Source organism: Mastigoproctus giganteus, chromosome 1, assembly GCF_048544385.1.
Source record: "Mastigoproctus giganteus isolate SK-2022 chromosome 1, ASM4854438v1, whole genome shotgun sequence".
Lineage (NCBI taxonomy): Eukaryota > Metazoa > Arthropoda > Arachnida > Uropygi > Thelyphonidae > Mastigoproctus > Mastigoproctus giganteus.
In genome coordinates, this window is record NC_143575.1 from 190781955 (window position 1) to 190803206 (window position 21252).

General features: G+C 35.5%; 1 protein-coding gene across 2 annotated transcripts in view; it reads left to right on the plus strand.

Moving 5' to 3' along the window:
• adp (WD and tetratricopeptide repeats 1) overlaps window positions 1–21252 on the plus strand; it is a 273490-nt gene that overhangs the window by 29487 nt on the left and 222751 nt on the right. For both annotated transcript variants that reach the window (XM_090383632.1, XM_090383640.1), the window contains exons 2-3: window positions 920–1002; window positions 11291–11374. In XM_090383632.1, the coding sequence (XP_090239758.1) occupies window positions 955–1002; window positions 11291–11374 (132 nt within the window). In that variant the 5' untranslated portion in view covers window positions 920–954. The remainder of the gene's footprint in view (window positions 1–919; window positions 1003–11290; window positions 11375–21252) is intronic.

Here is a 21252-nt window from a genome sequence, read left to right on the forward strand (position 1 = left end):
TTTGGTTTCATGAATGACATCACATCATAAAACAGGGATAGAGATTCGAATTTATTTCAGAGAATAATTTGATAAAGCAGTGCCATCAAAGTCATTAAGGCTTTTTCAAATTGCTTGTGAGAGAGAGAGAGAGAGAGAGAGAGAGAGAGAGAGAGAGAGAGAGAGAGAGAGAGAGAAGAGAGAGAAGAAAATTTTCCACTGGATCTGTGGACGCCTCCGTAGCCAGGTGTGAAGGAGCAGCAATGCATAGCACACGCTTCTTGATTAGACTGGGGTTCGAGCCCATCACCACCAAATACGGAGGATGCGGAAAGGTCAGGGAATGACCACCGCATATCCCGGAGCAATATGGCCTTAGTTGCTAATGCTCCTAAAAACCAAATAACAAATAAACTAGGTCCATGATTGATGTAAAGCAGAATGGCAAACCCAATGGTCATCTTCAACAACTGAAAATCATTGAAGAATCTGTCCTGGAAAAATCCAACTTTGTTTCATTCATGTTCTTGTATTCTGTTTGTTGAGAGAAGGGAAAGTATGCTCTATTAGTTTTTCTTATTACCTACTTGATAGTAAGGATGAATAATTAAGAAATGAAGTTGATATTGAGACTGTTAGATGAATTAGAAAGAATATTTGTAGGAATGAGAATGTTAGGAAGAGGAAATCCTGTTCTTAAAGAAAGATATTCTCTTTCTTTAATAATGTGTGGTCTTGTTAATGGTATGTATTGTGTGGGAGCAGATGTAGAGTCATTTCATTCTTGTATTGTGACGATATGTTCTGCTCTTTTTATTAATGTTAGATACAATTTAAGAAAGTTGTTACCTCTTATATAAAATATTTTTAGAGTTAGAAAATTTAAATCTTGATAAAGTTTACTTTGCTTAATTTTTAATAACTTGTCTGCTGTGGTTAGGTATAAATGCTGAATATGTAGCCTGAAAATTGAAGATGGAAACGAGAAATGTTATCAAGTTATTTCAGCAAAGGGAACATGAGGTATGTTTTATTACACATAATTATGTATATGCTAACTTTTAACCTGTCATAAAATGACAGGTAAAATATTTTAAATTAAATGTTTTGTTGAATAAACAATAGTCTTAACATGTCCCCATAGAAAAAAATCCGATGTGCTCAAATCTAGTGAATGTGGTGGTCATGAGATCGGTCCACCTCTTCCGATCCATATGTTAGGAAATTTTTCATCCAGAAACTGCCTAATACTGAGAGCAAAGAGACAAGGTGCACCATCTTGCTGAAGCACTATATCACTATAAATCCAAAACATGTTAGTTCAGGAATAAAGTAGTTCTGCAGCATTTCCAAATAACTCTCACTATTAACAATCCATCCATGGCCTTCCAGATCATGGTTTATCATTGACGGAACCTGTTTCTTTAAACTTTTTCATCCAGTTAGTTTTGGAATTCCTGCATGGTACATCTTTATTGTAATGGGTTCTAAATCTTTTTTGTACTGTGATTACAGACTTTAACTTGGCCAACCACAGCATGCAATTTCTCTTCTATTGAAGCCATTTGGTCAAGCCTAATTCTGCAAAAAAAAAAATAATAATAAAATTTTTGCTTAACTACAATAAAATAAATGAATCACTCTTAGTAGATACTAAACTTAACAAAATTACATTTCTAACATTATTTACAGATTGATTTTATCATATATAGAATGGAAGTTATGAAAATTTAAAACTGCACAAGGAATTTATAATGACCCTGTATATTAAAGCAACACAAATTAAAAGCCACAAGTGCTGATAATTACTATCTCTTTTCCCAACTTACATTATGTTACCAAAAGAAAATTCTAAATGGGAAGCATTTGTAGAAGAATTTATAATGACCCTGTATATTAAAGCAACAAAAATTAAAAGCCACAAGTGCTGATAATTACTATCTCTTTTCCCAACTTACATTATGTTACCAAAAGAAAATTCTAAATGGGAAGCATTTGTAGAAGTAATTGTAGAAGCTACTAGACTTTTTTTATACCAACTAAGAAATAATGTTCAAGGCTTAGACCTAAATGGATGTCAGATGAAGTAATGAGACTTGTGGCAGAGGAGAAAAATGCATGGGATGCATATAAATTATCAGGTGATACAGAAGACTACGGTAGATAAAAACTAGTCTACAATCAAGTCACAAAGGAGATTAGGCAAGCTAAGGTAGCTTATGAGTTAGTCTTTGAAAAAGAATGCAAAGAAAACAGAAAAGACTTCTTTACTTATGTAAACACCAGAAGGAATCACATTGTTCCACTTGATATCATTGGTTTCACTTTTGGTGATCCTGCTCAGGTTGCTGATAAACTGAATAGGTATTTTGCATCTAAATTTTTACATGAGGAATTCTTAAAGGAAATGGTTGCCGGAAGTTTATCAAATTCTAATAGGTAGCTAAATTATTCAGCAATAACTGAGAGGAATGTAGAAGACAAATTGTGAAGCTAAAAAAAAAAAGAGGCATATGGGGTGGCATATTAAGGGAGGCAGCACAATGGATAAGCAAACTCTTTTACCTTAATTACGAGAGCTTCTTTGGACTTCGGGAGGTCCCTGTGGACTGGAGATGTGTGAATGCACCCCCAATTCATGAAGAGGAATAAAGTGTGACATGGGTAATTACAGATCCGTTAACTTCTGTTAAGGAAAATAATGCTACTGAAACAAGATCTAGAAAAATTAGGCAGATTAGCAAGGAATGGCAATTAACGTTTAACATTGACAAATGCATATGGACAGCAGTAATCCCAGATTAACATACCAACTGTGTGTTACTATACTCAGGATAGTGCAAAATGAAAAATGTTTGGGGGGGGGGCTACTCAGATATGAAATTCTTTGAGCAGTGTAGACAGGCTGCCAGGACAGCTCATGGGGTTTGCCAATGAAATGTGAGATACAAATATGGTTATACTAATATCATTTTTATACGGTTATCAGTACCATTGTTATACAAATATAACAATGAAATTTGTTAGAGGGATGAGGAATAATTATCTCATTGTATAAGACAGTGGTTTTGCAGCATCTTGAGTATTGCATACAGGTCTGAAGTTCTCATTTTAAGAAAGATCTGGATTTGCTAGAGCAGGTGCAGAGAAGGGCAGTGAGATTAGTAAGGGAACAGAAGGGTGCTCTTACCAAGGCAGGGTTCAGTTCTGGGAATTGCAGGGTCTGGAGACTAGGCACCTGCGGGATGATGTGTTTGAGGTGTTTAAGGCTTTAAATGGATTGAGCAAGTTCAACGCTGATGACATTCTTCCTATTGCTCATACATATGTGAGGGGGGGGCACAAACTTTCACCCATTTGCATGATAAATGGGTGGAAGTTTGTCTTAGTTAGTGGGTAGTTGATTGTTGGAACAAACATTTGTTGTTGTAGTAGTAGCAGTGGCATGTGATGCAAGAAAGCAAGTGTATGAGCTTATGCAGCATCAGCCAAAAAAAAAAAAAAAAAAAATCACACCATTCCCTCCAAATGCCTGTTCAGTTCCTCCTTAAATTTATTCAACCTATCAACTTCCACAACGACAGATGGAAGTTTGTTCCATCTGTCGTTGTGGAAAACCGCTGGCTAAAGGCAAATTTCCGCACATCTATTCTACATCTGTCTTTTCTTAATTTGAATTTATGCCCCCTTAGGTTCGTAATCTGAACAAGTGGAAGGATTCCATCAGAATTCAGCGTGCTCAACCCATTCAAGGCCTTATATACCTCAATCAGATCACCGCAAATCTGAACCCGAGGGCTTGCCATGTGCTTACACTACATTAAGTGATGCTCTCTTGAATAATTCACCACTAGTCATCTGGCACCATCTACTTTTTTTCCAAATGAGGTAATTTTAGGGTGATTCAGTTGTGAAGAAAATGGGGAATATTTGGGGAATAATGTGGAAGTAGGTAGTTTGAATAAATTCAAGGAAGAACTAAAACTGTTGGAGGCAATGGACAAGTGATTGAGAAGGATTTTTTTTTTTTTTTTTTCTTGCTGATGCTGTATAAGCTAGCTTTCTTGCATCATTTACCACTACTAATACTAATAAATTGTTGGGTTTAAGGCTCATCAGTGACCTTGGCCCTATGTGCCATTGTGTATTATGTGTGTTTGTGGATTGCTTTGCATGCTGTGATGGCTGAAAAGTCCTAATCCCTCTGTCTGAGATTGGCTAATTGCATCTATGACAGAAGTCACCAGGCCTGTCCAAATGAGCAATAAGTGGTGGAATCACTATGCAGCCATGGCACACACATTATAATTTGTAGTTCAGGATATTTTAAAAGCACTTCAGCATAATATGTATTAGTCTTATCAATTATTTTGTGATATTTCTGTAATTTCAAGTTAATTTTATATAGCAGTCAATATGGTTTCCCCTGGATATGGTAAGCATAACATGACAGAATAGATAGACTTGAGGGGAGGGAAGAATTGCCACAGACGCTTCACCTATGATCATATATGCTGAACAATCTCCAGTTAATAGTGATTATTTCATTTGTTCTAGACATAGAAAGTGCAAAAGTTTTAAGTTGAAACTTGCCTTCCTGTTGAACAAAGTTGAGCCACTGAAATAAAGCAGATAAATGCTCCAGAGAATAATGAACCTGAGGGCTTGCCATGTGCTTACACTACATTAAGTGATGCTCTCTTGAATAATTCACCACTAGTCGTATGGCACCATCTACTTTTTTTCCAAATGAGGTAATTTTAGGGTGATTCAGTTGTGAAGAAAATGGGGAATATTTTTTGTACTACAGACATACAAAATAGAATGATAATACCTTCCAGGTTCAAAAATTATGATTGTTTTTTTACTAGTTTTCAGTTCTTAAGGGGAACTAAAGGATGTTTGGTTATCCATGTTGGAACTAATGAACTGAGGACATGACCACAAAATGTTAGATGATTCTGAAGAAATAACCACAAGGTAAGGCAAAATGGTATTGCATCTACACTTTTGCCCAAACATGGGAGGAAGGATAGTACGATGTGATTGTTGATTAACGCTAGACCTGAGGGACTTTGTGAGGCTTATGGGAGTAAAATTTTTTTTTTTTTGCATAGCCTGCCATAATTGGTGGAAGGAAGAAGTCTGGAAGCATTCAAGTTTGTAGCATAGATCAAAGTGGCACTTCTATGATAATGGGGCAAGGGGGTCACTGGAAATATTCAAGTTAGTGTCAGGGAGCAAAGTTACCTTTGCACCTTCTCTGAGAGTACTTGTTTACTGTCTCAAATTATATTTGTAGAAAGCAGTAATGAAATTGGTGCAAAATTTACCCACAGACAACTGGCCACAGAGGAAAAACCTGCTTAAACCTTGATTGTCATATGCCTAAATAAAATATATCAACTCATGTGGTGTGTGACAGAGATGATTTTTTCATAATTTATTTTTGTTTTTGTTGAATTGAAAACAGTTTTATTAGTTGGGATTTACATAATTATTTTACCATGTTTCGTATCCCACTCATCCTGAAGGAACTTCTGGATAGTGGAGTGGAATTATGGTAGTGGGATAAGATGTGTTTGTATGCCTCCACTAATTCCGAAAATAAAAATGCATTTACTTGCATGGTGTCAGAAGCCAAACAAACAGTTAGCCTCTCGTAACTCAGGAAAATTGAAACGAAAACAAAAAATACTGTATTATCATTCAGAGAATATTGATGGTGAAGGTATACAATATGGAAGGATTTGATTTTATTCCCAAAATTAAAAAAAAAAATTGAATTGAAAAGTGGCATCAGACACTATAAATGTCCTAGGATTAAATGACTGTAAGAACGATAAGAAGTGATTAAATGCCTATAAAAACCTCTTGTTCTCTCAGAGGAGTAAAAAATCAATACACTGTGGAAAAAAAAAATTATACCTAATTGAGAAACTTCTTCCATGATTTGTGTAATTATTAATAAATGTAAACAATTTTATAAAAGTAAGATGTATGAATGTTCACAGTTGGCTTTGTACCTGATAATGGGAATATGGGAAAACTATTATGAACAAAGTTGCTATTCAGTCATGTTAAACAGTTAACAAAAGTTCAATAGTTATGTTTCAGCTGCATATAAAGACAAAGCAAGCATATCTGTATACTGGTATTGTAAAATTCAGTAGTGTAGTGTAGAATTAATTAATTAATTGCATTATGAATATGCAGGCATAATCAGATGTACATTTCCAAGACTTACAGTTAAAAAAATAATAATAATAAAAAAAAAAGGTAGGGAAAAAAAGGTGACATGGTTAATTGGCAGTTCCATTTTTACATTCATAAATGCATGCATTACCCCTTTCTTAAATGTATTATAGGCATGTTAGTGTCCTATAAACACAAAGGAAAATAAAAAAATTGTTCATAGCTCAAGTAATTAAGAATGCACTTGTTATATATGCTATTGAATCTTGCATGTATCACAATGGATGTTTCCCTGTGATACATGATTGAGTGATTTTGAAATAACAGATTATTCGAAGAACCTTTTGAAAGTCGGGAGGGGGAGGGTTATGATGAAAGTCATTGTCACAAGTTCCTCTGACACAAAAAGTGCTGGCGCCTCTGTAGCCAGGTGGGAAGGAGCAGCAGTGCGTAGCACACACTTCTTGATTAGACCGGGGTTCGAGCCCGTCACCACCAAATACGGAGGATGCGGAAAGGTCAAGGAATGACCAGCGCATTTCCCGGAGCAATATGGCCTCAGTTGCTAATGCTCCTAAAAACCAAATAAAACAAACAAACAAAAAGTGCTGGTGTCCTCTTAACATTGGACATGTGAAAAAAGAATAATGATTGAGAATCTGTAGATAAAAGATTTACTAGATGGCAGTGATCATACTGTACTGATGTGGGATCTACCTGAAGATATAACTACTGTTTGGGGTGAATGGCTTTTGCTTTGTAAAGGTAATTTTTGCATTTATGCAGTGGGATCAACTGATGTTACCAACAGAAAACCCTAAAAATGGAAAGCATTCAGGGAAGTAATCATAGAAGCTACTAAGCTTTTTATACCAACCATGAAATATTGTTCAAGGCTTAGACCTAAACGGATGTCAGATGAGGTAATAAACTCATAGCAGAGAAGAAAAATGCATGGGATGCACATAAAATTATCGGGTGATATGGAAGCCTACAACAGATATAAAGTAGTCTGCAATGAAATTGCAAAGGGGTTAGTCAAGCTAAAGAAAATTGCAAGAAGGTTCTGACAAAGAATGTACCAAAGACATTTTTATTTAAGTAAAAACTAGAAAGAAGGGTTCATTCACGTGGATCCACTAGATACGAGTGGTTTAACTGTTGATCCTGCTGAACAGGTATTTTGTGCCTAAATTCAGAAATGAGAAATTTTTTTAGGGCTATGGATGCCAGAAGTTTATCAAATTCTAGCAGGTGATTTTGTGATAATTGAGAGGAAAGTGAAGAGAAATTGAAACTGAAAAGTTATATTAAACTGCATGCATTCATGAGGATTATTCTTCTAAGTACACAGAATGACTTTGACCCTGTGCATCTACATTTGAATCATAAAAAAATAATTTAAAATTATTCACTTTTTTTTCCTTTAATGCTGCCTAATTTTCAATATTTTCTGAACAAAACTGAAAAATCCACTTTTTTTTATATTGAAAACAGTTTTAATTAATTTTTGAAATTAAAATACCCATTAGCCTATTGGTGAGTGAAATAGTAATCAATAAACATGCGTGCTTCAATGAATGCAAGCATTTGGACAACAGCCTATCAGTGACAGGAATGCCCACTGCATGAAACTTGAAGCACACTTATCAACAGTTTGATTCCAGATGGTACTTCAACATGATAATGCAAGAGAGCATTACCGATTGGAGGAAAATGTGTGTCAGTAAAGTGGTTTCCTATTAATAATTGTATATAACAGGTGCCAATCAACATGTTCATATAATTAGATTTAACTTAATTCATCAATTTTTCCTTATCATGTGATAAGATTTTGGAAAATTTCAGTGGAGAAATAAAAAAAAAAAAAAAAAGAAGTATAGTCTGGGAGTCTTCTTGACCCTGTGTGACAAACTTTGGTTCAAGGAAGGCAGCAGAGGAGATGAGCAAACATCCTTTAGCCATAATTATGAGAGTAATCATGGATTCAGGGGAGGTTGATATGGACTGGAGATGTGTTAACTTATCCCCAGTTCACAACGAGGACTCAAAGGGTGGCATGATTAATTCTCGAACTGTTAGCTAGATTTCTGTTCCAGGGAAAATAATGGAGTCACTGATTAAAGAAGTAGTGCAGAACCATCTAGACAGGAATGTTGTAATTTAGTCACAGCATTAATTTATTAAGGGTGACCTTGTTAGACCAAATTAATTGGTTGCTATTGTGTGGTAAACTGAGGAATGGGATGCAAAAAATAATTTTAACATCATAAACTTAGATTTCAGAAAATCCGTGTTACTGTTGCACATAAAAGATTAATGTACCTAATGTTATTTGTGAGTCACCCAGGGTTCAGTATTGCCCCCTTTGTTGTTTTCTATATTTATTAATGATATTGATGAAGACATATACAGGAAGTTCTCGCTTTACGAGTTCCCGGGTTTAGAATTTTTTCCCCAAGTATCAAGTATCAACAAAATCGAAAATATGAACATTAATTGCAAAAAATTAATGTTAAACATTCATAAATACCGCATTCCAAACCACGTGCATAGCTATACAATACAGTGTACCCCGCTTTACGATATTAATCAGTTCCAGAGACACCATTGTATCGCTAAAATATCATAATGTGAACCCAATAACACATTGTTTTTTGGTAATTCGTTTAAAGATCTCGGAAGTTGAAATTTTCGCTGTATAACTAAGTTATTTATCTCTCTAAAATGCCATTTTTAAGGTCACGAACATGATCTTAAGGCCACATAAAAGGTCATGAGCGTGGTTTGTAAATTGTATTAGTTACCATTTTTCAAATCATTAAAATGCACTACACTTTCATCGTTATCATATGTTCCGTTATAAGAATCAATTTTAAAAGCTTTTGTGATATTTTTCTAAAGCACGTTTCTGGAGGTCATGACCATAAAACAATAAAAACAATTTGCATTTTCCGGAGGATTATTCTATGGGCTTTTCTGTTACTGCAAGCAATTATAAACGGGTAGTAAACTTGATCTTCTTGCATTTGTGAAAATACCGATAGCTGGAATTGTGTGGTTTTTATGTTATTATGGTGAAATGTGTTTCCCCTTTACTAAAATCATCAATCGTATAAAAAACATAAATCAATTTTCAGAATCTTCTCTTCATTCCTTTTTTTTAAAGCTTCATAAACTTGTTACTCCACGCGAATCGTTGCAATTTGTGTGTGCCATTAAAAAATGCTTATGCATGCAATTGTAAAAGAGATGATTATCTTGGAAACAAACACCTCTTGAAGCATTTCTGAAGAAGACTCCTCCTTGTGCAACAAACCAACGAGTGCCGAGCCAATAATGAGTGATCAACGAGTGTGCATTTAGTCGATGATGATGAAGAATAAACATTCTTTAACATTTGTAAGTCGTAAATGATTTCTCTATTATTATAATTTGCTTGATTTTACAGGCTATGTTTTCATTTCTTTTGATAAATCAATCATTGTTTAAACATAAAACTAATTAGCTAACTAATTTCATTGTTGAGAATGTAACCCCTATTTTTAACCTTGTCTATGGGAAATAAATTCCCGCTTTACGAGCATGCTCTAGGAACGAATTAACTCGTAAAGTCGAGAACTACCTGTATATATCAGACTTAATGCCTAAGTTTAGATGATACAAAGGTTTGTTTGGTGGTTAGTAACAGCAATCAGGGTATGTTACCGCAAGATCTAGAAAAATTAGGCAGGTGGACTGAGAAGTGGCAGTTGAAATTTAACATTGACAAATGCAAGTTACTGCATATGGGTAGCAGTAATTCCAGATTAATGTACTAACTATGTGTATCACACTTATTGGTAGTGGAGAATGAAAAAGACCTGAGTATAATTGTACAGTCAGATGTGAAGTTCTCTGAGAGTGCAGACAGGCTTCCAAGACAGATCATAGAGTTTGTCGATGACATACGGGATTTTGCCAGCAGGAATAAAAAGATGATTCTCTGGTTGTATAAGGTAACGGTTAGGCTACACTTTGAGTACCATATATTGGTATTGAAGCTGCATTTTAAGAAGGATGTGGCTCCATTGAAATGAGGTGCAGAGATGAGCAGTGAGATTAGCAAGGGGAACAAATTACCAGGATAGGCTAGTTCTACAAACTGTAGTGTTTGGAGACAATGCTGATGGAATCCTTCCTCTTGCTGTGATCACACTTATGAGGCAGCATAAATTCATATTGAGAAAGTATGGTTACAGGGTACATTATTTGGGAAATTTGCCTTCAGCCAGTAGGTTGTTAATTTTTGGAAATAATTTCCAACTCATATTTTAGAAATGGGTAGTTTGAATGAATAAATTCAAGGAAGAACCAGATGAATTATTAGAGGGGACAGATAAGTGATTTGGGAAGGTTGTTTTTTTTTTTTTTTTTTTTTGGCTGATGCTGTATAAGCTTGTTTTCTTGCATTGTTTGCCACTACTAATCCTTAAACACTAAACACTGCAAGGAAGCAAACTTATATAGCATCAGCAAAAAAAAAAAAAACCTACCACTTAATCTTTTTAAGTGGTAGTTTTGTAATTATTTTAGTTTTGTGTTCTTGTAAATTTCTTTAATTTTATGCATGCATGCTACTAAAAAAAAAAAAATCATACATTATATTGATTTCCTCTTTATTCATATTTTGTAATAGTAAGGAAGCATTATGTATATATTTTTTTTCCTGAAGTGGAATGCAAAGCACACTGATTAGTTACCCCTGTTAAAGTAGATAAGTTTTCAGAAATACAAAATCCTGGCCAGAAGGAAAAAAAAAAAATTGATTAATCATGGTTGATCTTTGAATTATAATTAAAGTATGTTATGTACTTAAATTTAATTTATTATTTATATTTAATATTAAATATAAATAAAATTGAATATATTAATTTATTACATTATATTTCAGTAACTCGCCAACTTATGTGATAAACTTTGTGAGCACTGGCATATATTATTTTCAGAGTTTAATATATTATTATTTATATTTTTAAATTTAATTCTTATTCTTTGATAGTTGCATTATATTCATTGTTTCTGCATATAGAGAGAATTTTCAGTAATAATTCTTTAATATCTTGCTCTTTTATAGGATAAATTCAGGCTTCATTTCCAAAGAAAGCTACATGTTACTGATGGTCTTATTGCTCGTTTGGGACTGGAAGCTGAATTACAGGTTAGGAATATTTTACTCATGCTTAAACTCTCCATATAATAATTCAACAAAAATTTGCATCTGTCTTGTGAAATTTTTAATATTTCTTCTCGCAGCTGGAAAATTTGGACTGCATAATGCGTTGATGTTGAAATGACTGCAGTTAATCAGAATGATAACAAAAGACTTTAAGAGGAATAATTATTGATGCAGTCAGTCTAGGCATGTATGTGGGATTTAAATGGAACTATCTTGCTATAATATCATTTCCAGTCCAAAAACAAAATTATCAACAAAAAAAAAAACTCCCCAAAACTTAACTCTTCACTCTCAGTTAGTAATGTATCTAATGTGTCTTTAACTTTATTCTATCCACTTCAACAACAGTAGGTGGAAGTTTGTTCCATCAACCCGGCTCTTTGGCTCAAAGCAATTTTCTGTGCATCTGTCCTATTGCCATCTTTTTTTCAGTTTATTTTCTATTACATATATTATCTGAGAAAGAGAAAGGATGCCATGAACATTTTATTTACTCACTTAAACCATTAAATACTTTGAAGTCTCATCACAGGTGTCTAATTTCCAGATGCTGCAATATTCAGAAGGGAAGTCTTTTATGATAAGAGTACCTATGCTTTTGTGTCCTTTACCAATCTGGTTGCTCTTCTCTGCTTATGCTTTTGTGTCCTTTACTAATCTGGTTGCTCTTCTCTGCACTGTTCCAAGGGATTCACATACTTGTTAACATGATGCTTCCAGCCCTATATGCCATTCTTCCTCTTTGTTCAAACTACTCACATGATGGGGTATAAATTCAAATTGTGGAAGAATGGTTGCAGAACAAATGTGTAGATGTTTGCCTTCAGCCGGTAGATGGTTGATACTTGGAAAAACTTCCATTTGAGGGTAATTTGAAGTTGGACTAGATAAACTATTGAAGGAGATGCACAGATGATGTTTGAGGGTTTTTTTGCTTATGCTTTATAAGCTTGCTTTCTTGCATCATTTGCCAATACTAATACAGCAGGCCCCCGTTATAACGCGGTTCGCTATACGCTGATTCGCTATAACGCTGTTATTATATTATAACCCGTGTCTGACTATAACGCTGTCACAGATCACTATAACGCTCTTTTACAGATTACATTTTTGACATATTTAACGAAATCGTTTCATTTGATGGAGTCGATAGCTTGAAAATGAAGAGCAAAACAGCATTAAAACGTTTCCCACGCCGACTTGAGAAATTTTCCCACGCTCAGTGAAATTTTCTCGCACGCTAATTTAATTTCAGTACAGTGGCTTGTTACGTAGTTCCTAGATCAACATTTTAAAAAATGACGAAGTATATTGCTTGTAATATTTGCGTTATATGCATTTATCCGAAGTCTAGTCATCACTCAGTACCGTATTAGACAACGTGCGAAACGGACAGTTTACTCGAACATTGTATCATAATTAATGCAACCAACGCAGTTACATTTTCGAAGAATGAAAAAAGAATGAAAAATCAACAACGTCTGAGCACAGTACGAAGACTATAAATGTAAGAAAAAATACTGAATTTGAAAATTAGACGTTTTGAAGCGAATCGATTCCGGTCAACGACAAGTGGATGTGTGCCATAATTTAGGACTTGCAACTTTAACTGTAAGAACAATTATAAAAAAATAAAGAATTAATTTTTGCAGCGGGAAAGGTAGCTGTTCCACTGCAAGCAACTAGGACTAGGCCGGCTATTAGGATTGAAATGGAAAGACTTTAATTTTATTGAAGATAATGTCCAATGCAGAATTCAGTTAAATTAAATATTAACAAAAAAGAGAGAGAGAGAGAGAGAGAGAGAGAGAGAGAGAGAGAGAGAGAGAGAGAGAGAGATTAGCCAATATGATGATCTGAAGAAAACTCGCCTAAAAAAAAAAAAAAAAAAAAAATGTGGAACCATTTAAAACTGGTAAGGGCTGGTAGAATAGATTTAGAATCCAGGGAGTGCAGATCAAGGAGCCGAAACTTTCAAAAAAGAACTTGTTAAAATTATTGAAGAGGTATATTATGTGTTATACTTCTCAACAAGTTTTTAACATAGCTGAAGCAGGACTTTTGTGGAAACGAATGCCTAAAAGAAGTTTCATATTGAAAGAAGAAAAAACATGCCAAGTTTCAAAGCGGCGAAGGATCAGTTGACGTTATTGTTGGGTGGTAACGCTGCGGGGGATTTAAAATTAATACCCCTTTTAGTTTATTTGGAAGAGGGCCAAAGTTCAACTCAAAATCCACACATTTTTCATGATTAAATTCATCCATTAAATTAAATCAATTAAATTCATGATTTTAATTGGAATTTTAAGTTTACTTTTGATACGCAAGTAGTTACCACATAATTATACGTATGTAATGCAGAATATTTTATATGTGCAAATATTTGAATATTAAATATTTTGACCGACATTTGTGCATCTTTTCATTACCGTTTATTATTGATTAGGAAATATCCTATGGCACCGACCGCAGCTCACAAATACATATGTTACCTTATGGGAAAGCGGCGCTCGCTTAGCGCGGATTCACTTAGCGCTCTGTTTTTCCGGAACGAATGATCAGCGTTAAGCGGGGGTCACCTGTAATTGAATTAAAAAATAAACAGTGATTCTTAATGCAGATTTTGTTGTAATGCACCACTATGTGAGATGCAGAAGATTACTATAAAAAAAAAAAGGAGAGAAGATCCACCTATGAATTATCCTCCAAAAAAAAGTATACAGTCACTGTTTTATTGACCAGTAGACCTTCCCTGATGAACAAGTGACTCAGACTGGTATACAAGGAAGGCGCATGAGCTATGGATGTTATTTATTCTTGTCATGGCACATAGAGCTGAGCTGATCGATTTTCTGAAGGTGCTATTGTTGGACGTCATATTGCTGGCTTGTCAATTCATGCAATTGCTAACATCTTACACCATCCAAAGTGATTTTTGATGATTTTATCTTGAAATGAAAGCATGGTGACACCACTACCACCTAGCAAAGCATAGGAAGACAACAGAAACTGAAGTTCCATGTAACTAGTGTGTACTTGTAAGGGTAGTTGTTGTTGTTGTTGTTGTTGTTGTTGTTTGGTTTTTAGGAGCATTAGCAACTAAGGCCATATTGCTCCGGGAATATGCGGTGTTCATTCCCTGACCTTTCCGCATCCTCCGTATTTGGTGGTGACGGGCTCGAACCCCGGTCTAATCAAGAAGCGTGTGCTACACACTGCTGCTCCTTCCCACCTGGCTACGAAGGTGCTTGTAAGGGTAGTACAATCTTCTCAGAAATTCTTGCAAAACAGCAACTGGGAGTTTAAGGCATCAGTGGGGTTTGAAGTCTATGAGTATACTACATGCGGAGCTCCACAGTCTCGGTGATCACTCCTCAGATCAGATGGTTGGGTGTGGAGAATTAGTATTATTAATGCCATATGGTGCAAGGACGCTTAAGGGTTATGCTGCAACAGCCATAAAAAAAAAAAATTAAAGGGTAAAATAATAATAATAAAATAAATAATTAAAAATAAAAGAAGAAAATAAAATAGACAACCTATGCATTTCCCTCCTCCCATAGGTAACCATCCAGCTGACCTTTGAATTTCCCGAACTGTCAGTCTCAACCACTCATGTAAGTAACTTATTCCAGTAATTTATAACTCGCTGGCTAAAATAAAAGTTTCTACAATCCAGTCTAAACATCTCCCCCCCTCCCATAATTTGAATTTATGGCCCCTAGTTCTAGAATCATAACTGTGAAAATTTTGCCCTCATTCATTTTACTTATGCCTCTCAGAGCCTTAAACACCTCAATCAAGTCTCCCCCAAGGTGCCTAGTTTCCAAGCTGTGCAACCTACATATTTGAAATCTTTCCTCATACGGATGCCCTTTTGCTGATCTCACCAGGCAGGGTACCCTTCTTGGAACCCTTTCAAGAAACTGGATGTCTTTCTTTAGATTCCAAGTGTGGTCTAACATTAGCCTTATATAATGGGATAATGATATCCTTATCTCTATTAGCAAATGTTTGATAAATCATCGATAGGACTCCATGGGTCTTGCTTGCAGCCTGTGTACAATGCTTGGAGAACTTCATGTCTGACTGTATCATAACTCTCAAGACCTTTCTTCCACTGAATTAAAGCATAGCTGCCAGTTTTCTGATCATCCCTGAAGTATATTTGCCTCTGAATTCTGTAATCCTCTGCCTCCTGCCCTGCTGTCTGTCTCAGGATTTTCTCTGTGATTCCAGCCTGTTCCAGCTTATAAAGTAACCGCTCATGTGGGACTAAGTCAAATATGCTAAAATCTCTAAATAAACAATGTCAAAATTATTTCCTGAATCCAGCTCACGAGCGTGATCCTGTCAAAATAGCTAACTAGATTTGTTAAGTGTGATTTTCCATTTACAAAACTATGATGTGTATCATTCATAATTCCATATCTATCTAAATGATCCTGTATTCCACCCTTGATCATTGCCTCAATAATTTTCCTTACTACTGAAGTTAGACTGACCGGTCGGTAAGTTCCACTACACTTTTAGAACCATCTTTATGTATTTGCAGGTGCCTCCATAGCCAGATGGGCAGGAGCAGCAGTGTGTAGCACACGTTTCTTGATTAGACCGGGGTTCGATCCCGTGCCTACCAAATACAGAAGATGTGGAAAGGTCAGGGAATGACCACCGCATATCCCCAGAGCAATATGGCTTTAGTTGCTGATGCTCCTAAAAAAAAAACCAAATAATTATTTGCGAAACATTGGCACTTTTCCAATCCAACGGAATCTCTCCTGAGTCCAGTGATGCTCTCATAATTAGCCTTAATGGTTTAATGCACTCACTTGCAGCTTCCCTTAAAATTATAGGGTATATGCCATCAACCCCAGGAGCATTGCTTGCATGTAGGTGAAAGTGTTTCATTAAATAATCATGTGAAATTTCAGTATCATTAATTACATATCTTTAAACTTCACTGCCATAATTTCTCATGATATAAAGGGTTTTTCTTCTGTAAATATCGACGCAAGGTAACTGTTGAGTTCATATGCAACATAAGCTGGGGTATCTAATACTATCCCACCTCCATTACATAAAGATCCTATTTGATTTATCTTTCTCTTTGCATTTATATATGTGAAGAATTCCTTATCCCCACTCTTTGCTTTCTTTGCCAGTGATTTTTCATAATCTGCTGGCCTAAAGTTTTCTGTAGCACTATGACAGATCAATTCAATTTATAGCTGTTATAGGCTTCAGTACAGTCAGTCCTCGTATAACACGTGTTTACACTACACGAATTCGATCATACACGATTTATAAAAAAGGGAACGATATCTTATATAACACGAACCGAATTCGCTTATCCACGATTCGCCTTTGTGTTTACAAGAAATGGCAGTCGAATGCAGAATCACCCCAACCGAACGCAACACAATAGGTATGAAGAGAAGATTCTGAAAATGTATTCGTTTTTTGTATCAGTGAAGGGGAGACACATTTCACCATAATAACGTAAAAACCAACACAATTCCAGCTATCGATATAATCACAAATGCAATTAGATTGAGTTTATTACCAGTTTATAACAGATTCCACTAGCAGAAACGCAACTGTAAATTGTTTTTGTTTTATGGTAGTAACCCCTAGAAATGTGAGGTGTTAATACTGTAGCGTATCTCTGCCTTTACAGTGTTGTTTATTCAGTTGCTACACACATGCAGCCTTGTTTATATGTATCAAGCGTGCCTCCTCGTTTTGTAATTGTGCTTTATTCCCTAAAAATGAGTAAAATACTTAAAAGGTGTGAAAAGGAAGCGTTCTGGTGAAGACACTGCAGATTCAGAGAGAAAAAGAAAAGCAATATCGATAAACGGAGGTGGACTGGGTCAAAAATTCTTACCTGGGAAAATTTATAGTGGCCTCATACTATGGTTTATGGCCAAAATCACCCCCGGCCTCTGGCCCACCGGGGTTTCCCCAGTAAGGCTTATGGCCAGTCCGCCTCTGTCGATAGAGAAAAAATATGAAATTGTGAAATGCTTTAAGTGAAATGAAAGACCATGTGATAAATCCATTAGATTAAGAAAAAGAATTGGAAGAGATGGAACGGCTGTCATCTGTTTGGATAGAAAACCAAAGAAAAAACAAGTTTGCTTACAATAGAAGCAAAAGCATTAGCAATATTTTATTACGTAATAGTCGTAATAAAATACGTAAGTATTTTATTATGATTATTTATTGTGTTTGATAATGTTTTGGTTACAAATGTGTGTTCAATCTTGGGTGGTTGGCACCTAACCCTATTTTTCCTATAGGGCCTGTTGTTTATATTGCACGATTTTGCATTGCACGAGGGTTTCTAGGAACACGCCTATCGTGCTGTATGAGGACTGACTGACTACTTTTTATTGCTCTGTAACTTTTCCATGCCATCTTTTTCTGCTCAAATAATCTGGCAACTTCATTAACTTGGAATCCTCCTCATGGAGTATTTTTTTAATGGTATTTATGTATTCAAGTCTTCTGTGATTAATGTTTTAAAGGTATAGCATTATTCAATTGTATTTGCTCTCTGTGAGACATCTACCCAGTTAATAGAGTCTATGTAGCACCTTAAGCTGTCATAATTGCCTTTCCTGAAATTATAACCCATTCCTTTGCCTTTAATACTGCTATCTCTCTCTCTCTCTCTCTCTCTCTCTCTCTCTCTCTCTCTCTCTCTCTCTCTCTCTCTCTCTCTCTCTCTCTCTCTCTCTTCATCCACCATAGAACTCTGTGATCATTTCTTGCTGTTGGTTCCTGTACTGTGTGCCCTATTATGTCATCTGTTTCATGGTTAATGATCAGGTCTAGAATATTCTTTTCCCTTAGTACTTTCCCTGACATGTTGATACAAATAAACAATCATCTAGTTGATTTAAAAATTTTTTTCCTGATGTTGAATTTCCTTCCCATTTGCTCCAATCAATTACAAGCAAATTAAAATCACCCATAATAAGACATTCATGCTTATTTGCCATGCCATTTGCATGTAGAGGCTCACATCATAATCTTCACAATTGCCTGGCCTGTAGCTTACTCTCACTCTTATTATAACACCAATGTAGACACTTCTATATAGGGATCCTCTCCCTATTCTTTCATTCGTACCATCTGGGTTGGTTGATCTCTCATTTCCCCTTCACCTAGTGGCATCTGTCAGCTCCCATCCCAGAGCGGGATGAGCATCCTGACCTGGGGTGGTCCTCTTCTGAATCTCATTCACTCAGGCAGGCACCTTGACTGATGCCCCTTCTCTGTCCTTCCACTTTCCTCTCTCCTACTTCCTGTCATCCTACTATTATCTTCCATCTTCACTTTTATTTTGTTATTGGGCTCTCCCTGTCTGTAGCTTTGGCTACTACAGGGTTTGCTCTGCCAGTGCTTTTATACTTCCTACTGCCCATCCTGCCTCCTCTTGGTGCTGGACAGTAAACTAGAGGTTTTTGTGTTAAAACACAGGCCTTTAGCCTAAGAGGCTGGTATTCATCAAATTGTCTGAAGCAGAGTTGGGAGGGGAAACCTCCAAGCTGCATTACAGTTAACGCTATACACTACATACCTTTGCTTCCAACTATCGCACACCATACAGATTCTATACTAGCATGTTAAATGTCTGAATCCAGGAAAGCTTTCATCACACTCAGGCTGCTTTTGATAAGAAGCATGACCCCATCAGCCCTTCTATCTGCCCTATCCTTCCTAAATACATTGTACATACCATACTGAAACTCATCATTCCCTATTTCCATGTGGTACCATGTTTGTCTTACCAACAGTTCGAATTCACTCATTTTATTGACGACACTTCTGACATTACTGTACAAACAATTAAGATCTAGTGTTCTTGTATAGTTAACTATCCGGACTCACCCCTTGAAGTTATTTTAGCTTGCTTTCCTGACATTAGCTACCTGCTCATTTGAAATGTTTCTGCCCTCAGAACATCTTGCTAATATGATCTGTTGTGGTAACAAACAAGAACTTTTGAGGTATATGAAAGCGTTACTTTGACCAATATCATCAGATAAATGCGTATCTATATTACCCTTGTCCTCCTGAATTCCTGGAGAATGTATGTTGTTGGCATGCATTGTGCCAACAATGAAGTTCAGAGGAGGTAAGGTTGTGGCTTGCAGCTGTTTCTCATGGTATGCCATGTGACGTGTACCAGAAATGGGGAACCATGAACGCTGTTGCTTACCTTAACATTTTAAGCAATTCCATGCCACCTGCAGTGTGGCAGTTCTTTGGTACCGACCCTTGTTTGTTTTAACAGGATAATGCATCATGCCATAGTGCTGTTTTAAACAAGAATGTACAAAAATCAAATGGTTGGCACAGGTTCTCAGTTTGCACCCTGTGGAATGCTTTTTGGATGAGCTGGAATGTTGATTGAGGGCATCTGAATTGGTTCACTGTTCTGCTGGAAGAATGCATGACCATATCTACTGTAGTCGATCATTCACTGGTGGAAAGTGTACCCCATGAGGGCAAAGTGTGTCATAACAGCCAAAGGTGGAGTGACATGTTATTGAAGTGAGTACGTGTTATTGAAATGAAACATGTTACTGAAGTGAAACTAGTACGGTCTGGATACTTTTTGGAGAGTAGTTATGTTGAATATATGATAAAGCACAATTTTCAATGCTAAAAATAGAAGTCAACTTACATAGTAAGTTGACTTCTATTTTTACATAGTAAGTTGACTTGTATGCTGACATATAGAGTACTATAATTGTGATATTTTATTTTTTCACTGTATATAGTATTATTGATCAGGAGAAAATAAAATTAATAAGTTATTTTTAATTACAGCTGTGGTAGTTTTTTTTTTTTTTTTTTTTATTACCAACATCCTTCCACTAAGTTTGATATACTTAACTCCATGCTGGACAGGTAAAATAGTATGTTTTCCTAGCAACATCAGTCACATGGTTCCTTGAAGAACTAATGGCATCACTTACCAAAAATCCCTTTAACTCTGGTTAATCATTTTGTCACTGAGAATTGTATTATAATTCTTGAAACATTCAAATCATTAAAATTTTTGTATCCTTAAGTTAGTTACTGGTTCCTGCATAATGTTCCTGCATTTTCTTTTACAGTGCTTATAGTAATATTGACCTAAAGAGGATTAGGAATTATTCATACTTGGCCATGTTATATAATCTCCTAAAGGTTTTGATATGAAAATCATTCAACATGACTCACTCAGGTTACAATTAAAAAAAAAATTTTTTTTAATAGGAGCTGCTTTTAGGAATATATTATTTTATTTTTAAGATACCCATATTATTGCTGCATATAAAAAATTGAACTGTTAACAGGTAGCTGCTCTGTATAAGTGTTTGAAAATAATGGTGTTCTGACAGAGAATTAACAAAATTGTGTGATTCCTTTTATGTTTTTTGTTGTTGTATGGAAGTAGTACTTAATTTATATGGAAGGCGTGGACTTCTGTTAAGCTGGACTTAACTCCATTTCAATCATCAAAGACACTTAACTCCATGTTTATTATCAAAAATTACAGTTTAATATAACCTAAGTAATTTAAAACTGCCAAAGGATTTCCAGTTAACTAGAATACATTTTTTTAAAATACATTTTTCAAATTCACTTTGGAATTTGTTTTCAAATTCATGATAGTTGGAAACTTGATCTTACCTACTCACTAAGAAATCTGTTAGAGATTGTTGGTGTGTAGGGTTTAGAACTAACAAACTTTACAGATCTGATGTTTATTTATTTATCATATCAATGATGCTTTTTTTTGGTAATTCCAAATTCCAAACACAGAAGGTATTAAAGGCTGTAGAACTTTAGTATTC